Below are 5,258 nucleotides of genomic sequence, written 5' to 3' on the forward strand. Positions count from 1 at the left end.
CTGGGTGATGGCATACCAGTAGCAGCAAACGAACTGACCTGACTATTTTTTTAAGGTTTGGGGGGATGAACACAGCATATAGAATGAGTTCACTCGGCTAGATAAAATCTCCTGGCAACGAATAAAGTAAAACGGAGCTAAAGGGCTAATAAAGTTAAGCTTGACAAAACTCGCAAGCTGTGGAGATTTGATTTAGTCTAATAAAGATTGCCTGATACCTAGAAAAAAATAAGCAAACTTAGCTTCTACACTTTAAAACTGTAAAAACAAAGTGTTACACCATGTTATCACAGTTTCTTGGAGATAATGTTAGTTTTTTCCTATTCCTTGAACGCACCAGAAGGTTTTCAAAGAATATAGAAAATTTACCGCCAGATGCTGCCACCGACATGACGTCATGTCGGGCAAGTTTAGCAGAAATGTCGATAGGATGGCTTTGTTCGTGGGTGATTTCAGTTGAACAATCTTATTTTTTTCCTCCAGGAGACATTGGCCACGTGTATGGCCTGGGGCACCTTTTGTCTTTTATCTTTATCTGTTTATTTGTTATCTATTCATTCTCTCTCTTACCAAGATATAATATTTTTCGAGATGTTCATTAAATATTTTTTATTATTTTCTTCAATTTGATTTCTACTCTTCTTCTTTTACTTTACTGCTTATATTTAATTAATTATTTAGGTATTTATTCGTATGTCAATTATATATTTACTTATTTACTTTTATTTACTTATTCTCAGAGGTGGGCGTTCCGCACACATGTTCGCGAACCTTTATCCGCAGATTTGTTCAGACCGGCAAAATCCCGGATTTGGGTTCGGAGGTTCGGATTCGGACCGACGTCAAAAAAGATTCGGACTTCCGGGTTCGGAACGTCTTTTTTTTTCGCGAATCCGAACCTCCGTATCCCGGGAAAAAATCGAAAAAACGAAGACGACCAAACATTGGTTTTCAACTTTTCCGCGGCATACAGATGTGGTGACGCCTATGTTTCTGTAACAACTAGAGACGCCTTTGACCATTAGCATTGTGTTTTACTTTATCGCTTCTCTCTACTTCTATTTCAGTATGGGCGTGTAAGTGTGTGTGTGTGTGTGTCTCAAATGACCACTGCATGCGCATGCGCGCATGCGCCGGTGACTACAGCAGCCAATCAGAGCGCTTGTTTAGTGTTTACAAATCTGCACAGTCTGCAGACTTTCTTGTCACCGCGTCCCGTAAGTTACGATTTAGTTAAACAGTGCTACAATAGTCAGACATTCTTCAACCGTTGCACTGACAACACTCTGGAGAGGACACCCAAGGAGGCTAGACTACTCTACTCACATCACACTCACCGCTGACAATGGGTAAGTACGTGACACCCACACCGAGGTCGAGAAACCCAAGTGCTCAGTCTGACACACCAAGGTCCACGAACCCAAGCGGCCTCGCTGAGAGTGAATCTGACGCCAGCGATATCCAACTGCCAGAGTTTTCGAGTCCGGAGCTGATGCCTGGCACAAGTCGAGCCGAGGACATGGACATTGCCGACACCGAGGCCGAGCAAGCCGAGGGAGGTCACGGTTCCAGGAGGGAAAGGGACCTCTACAGAGACTGGGACATTCTCAAGCACCTCTACAAGTGTGGTGTCGGCAGGGACGCCGGGTTTGCCCTCTGCGCCAAGAAAAATTGCATTGCAAGGCTGAAGCTTCAGAATGACACCAACACCAACTTAAAGAAGCATTATGCCACCAAGCACCCTTTAGATAGTCCTGCCTTAAAAGCAGCCTTAGATGGCAGCAGCAAACGTGGCCGCTCTGCTTCTGCTGGTGGTCGGGATGCCAAAAGCCTCAGACAGGGCTGTATTGAGGAGGCTATGACTGAGAGGTTTGACCAGCAGAAGGCCCTTGACCTGTTTTATGAGGTAAGTTTTACTTTTAAAAGTTCTACTGTTTTAGTATGAAAATAATTTAATAAATCAATTAACTTTAATAAATAAAAATAATTTATAACAAAAATTTAACTTCAAATACTCACACATCTTTTTTATGTTTTAGTGGATTATCCGCGACATGCTGCCCACAATAACAACAGAGTCAGAGGCGCCCAGGGCCTTCCTCAACTACCTGAACCCTCAGTTCAAACTACCGTCCAGGAAAAAGCTTGGCGACGACATCAAGCATATGAGTGCCAGGGCCAAAAATGAGCTCACCCAGATCATGTCCAAGCAGGACTACCTGGCCACCACTGCCGACAGCTGGTCGAGCCACAACCGGGCCTTCATAGGCTCCACAGTCTCGTGGGTGGACAAGGCCACCCTGGAGAGGACGACTGCAGTCTTGAGCATGAAGGAGGTGAAGGAGAGCCAGACAGCTGAGTACTTGGCGAGGTCCTTGAACAAGCTGCATGAGGACTTCAGCATCAGCAGCAAGATTCTCTGCACGACCACAGACAATGGCACAAACTATGTAAGTGCATTTGTCAACTTTGCACAAGAGGACGTCGTCATACAACCTGGCGACAAGCCTGACGAAGAGCTGGCTGACGAGCCTCAGGTCATATCTATGGAAGAGGCCCTGGACCAGGCTGACGAAGCTGAGGTTAGCCTGCCTAAACACCAGAGGTGTGGTGCACACACTCTGAACCTCCTGGCGTCTGAGGATGTTTCCAAAGTGAGTATAATAATTTTATTTTTTTAAATTTAATAAATTGATAATTTATAAATATTAAATAATTTATTGTTCTTTTGGTAAAAACTAAAAAGATGTAAATTATTATCTATTATTTTTTAGTTTGTGAATTGTAATAAAATATTAAATAATAAATATTCTTTTTTCAGGTCCCACAATGGAACCATGGTGGCAGGAATATCTTCAGAAGGTCGGCTGCCAAGGCACAGTCTTTGTGGAATACCCAGGGCCGCCGAACTGTCGCAGCCAACGAGATAAAGGATGCTATCGGCAAAAAACTTGAAGTCCCTGGAGCGACGAGGTGGAACTCCAGCTATGACAGCTATAAGATGCTTTCTGGCCTGCTACAGGACCTGGACACCCGTAAAAAGATCAATGATCTCTGTACCAGCATGCGCCCCAACCCGATCCCCGCCTTTGTTGACGAGGACAACGAGGTCATCGCCGAGTACGTCAAAGTTATGGCCCCAGTTGCCAATGCTTTGGACAAAATGCAGTCAGACCAGCATGCCTACATGGGGAACTTCCTTCCCAACTTGATGGTGCTCCAGAGGGACTTGAACCTGCTTAGGGACGACAACAGCATCAAGCATGCCAAGCCCCTCGTCACCTACCTCCTGGGGACACAGGAGCACCATGGCAGAGACAAAAAGGGCTTCACTGAAAGGTAGATATTTTTAATATTTTAATATAATATAATAATAATAATATAATATAATTATATAAATAATAAAATAATATAATATTTTATAGTAATTGAAAAAAAATCATTAATCAATAATTAAATTAACTCATATCTTAATCTTTTCAGGTTTCAACACATGTTTGAGGACCAGGAGAAGCTCCTTGCGACTGCCTTCCACCCCAGGTTCCGTCTAAAGATGGTCAAGTACATATGCAGGACAAATCCTGACTTGTACAACCTGGTGAGGGACAAGATGGTGTCGGACCTTGTGGCCCAAATCAGGTCCAAGGAGGGGGATGTGGCCTCCGCCTCCAGCCAGCCCACCTCCAGGCCACAGTCTGTGGCCAGCCACACCAGCGAGCACGACGAGTTTGCCTTCCTTCTTGAGGACGAGGAGGAGCCTGTGGTGGTGGCCAACCTGGAGGAGGAGGTCGGCAAGGAAGTAGACACTTGGGGCGCCATTCTCGGCACAAGCATCATGAAGATCTCCCCGGCAAACTTCCCCAAGGAGCACAGGCAGCACTGGGTGAACTGTTTCATCAAGTATAACACTCCCCTGCCCTCGTCTGCCTCAGCTGAACGACTCTTCAGCTTCGGCTCGGACATTTTGAGGCCAAAGCGAGCCTCTCTGACCAATCTGAATTTTGAGAACCTGACCTTCATGAAGGGAAACTTGAAGTTGGTGAGGGAGAGAGAGAGAGGGCCGACAAGTTAGAGTGAATCTGTGAAGAGTGAAGACTGAAGTGTTGTGAATTTTTGTTTTAAATGTTTTTACTGTTTTGTTTTGTAAACTTTTGTTTTTACTTTTTAATGTCTTGTATTAATAATTTGTTTTTCTAGTAATAGTTTGTTTAATAAATAATGTAGATATATTAAAAAACACTTTTTTTAATCGGAAAGTTTTAAATTTAGATTCGGAGATTCGGAATGAGTAAAATTTAGGTTTGGAAATGTTCGGAAGGTATCGGAATTAAGGTTCGCTTTGCTATTTTTTAAAGATTCGGAGGTTCGCGGACAAATGTTCGGAGTAAATGTTCGCACCGAAATTTTGAAAATCGGGTTCGCCATTCGGAGGTTCGGAACCCAAAACCGGCGAAGATTCGGGTTCGGATTCGGAACCCAAAAAAGGTTCGCGCGCCCACCTCTGCTTTTCTATGTCCTTTGGTGGTCTTGTTCCATGTAAACACATCTGGCATATTGCATGACTCAAACTTCATTCTTCCAATATGACCAGAGATCTACTTCGTTCTGAGTCATTGGCATAGGATTACTTAATTTCGTTCACCATTTGTTTCGATAACTTCTTATTTCTTCCGAGGTTTGTTTTGACTTCTGGATTTGCAACTGCCCCAAGTGTAAGCTTTATTGCGCACCATGGAGGTAGTTCAGCAAGCTTATTGTTTAAACCATTGCCAATAATAATTTGAGTCTTTTTCCAAATAATTCATTTGCTTTCAAAAATATTTCACATGCTCGCTTGCATTCTTTCTTTCTTTTTTGTGTAAGAGATCAATACATTCTATGAATACCATTTTGTTTATAAACTTGCCCCAAACGATTAATAATGACTCCAATGTTTATGGCACTAAGACGGTGCATTTGATATACAAAGCGAGATGGGAGGCCTCCCAACGGCGACGACGAAACGTAGGACGAGGTGCATGCCAAAACATCGGGGAGGAAGTTGCCAAAGTCTACGCCGTTTCACTCATTTGGGGCTCTGTAGTAATCCACGGGAGCAGCACACTGCCGAACAAGACGAGTGACGTCCCACTCGGTTTCATTAGATTAAAGATTAAATAACACTTGTACGTGGGACTGGTTAATAATATCAACTTATATTTTTATTGTTATTCAACAATCGATATTCCCCCTCCTCCCAAAGTCCCTAGTCCAAATTA

The 5,258-nt window shown here is 43.4% G+C and overlaps 1 protein-coding gene across 1 annotated transcript; it reads left to right on the top strand.

Annotated features, from left to right (window-relative positions):
* The first annotated feature begins 1,345 nt into the window (after positions 1-1,345).
* Positions 1,346-4,609, top strand: LOC143034958 (uncharacterized). The gene is made up of 5 exons (XM_076201302.1): positions 1,346-1,906; positions 2,040-2,654; positions 2,822-3,339; positions 3,484-4,039; positions 4,592-4,609. The coding sequence occupies exons 1-5, from the start codon at positions 1,346-1,348 to the stop codon at positions 4,607-4,609; spliced, it is 2,268 nt and encodes a 755-aa protein (XP_076057417.1).
* Positions 4,610-5,258: the final 649 nt, after the last annotated feature.

This window comes from Oratosquilla oratoria, chromosome 18 (genome assembly GCF_046742065.1).
Source record: "Oratosquilla oratoria isolate Oo_2021 chromosome 18, ASM4674206v1, whole genome shotgun sequence".
NCBI classification, from domain to species: Eukaryota; Metazoa; Arthropoda; class Malacostraca; order Stomatopoda; family Squillidae; genus Oratosquilla; species Oratosquilla oratoria.

Excerpts from the sequence above, each read along its gene's own strand:
- LOC143034958 (XM_076201302.1), top strand. The coding sequence starts at position 1,346 with ATGGGTAAGTACGTGACACCCACACCGAGGTCGAGAAACCCAAGTGCT. Across the intron at positions 2,655-2,821 it reads CGTCTGAGGATGTTTCCAAA|GTCCCACAATGGAACCATGG; the intron begins GTGAGTATAATA and ends TTCTTTTTTCAG. Across the intron at positions 3,340-3,483 it reads AAAAAGGGCTTCACTGAAAG|GTTTCAACACATGTTTGAGG; the intron begins GTAGATATTTTT and ends TAATCTTTTCAG.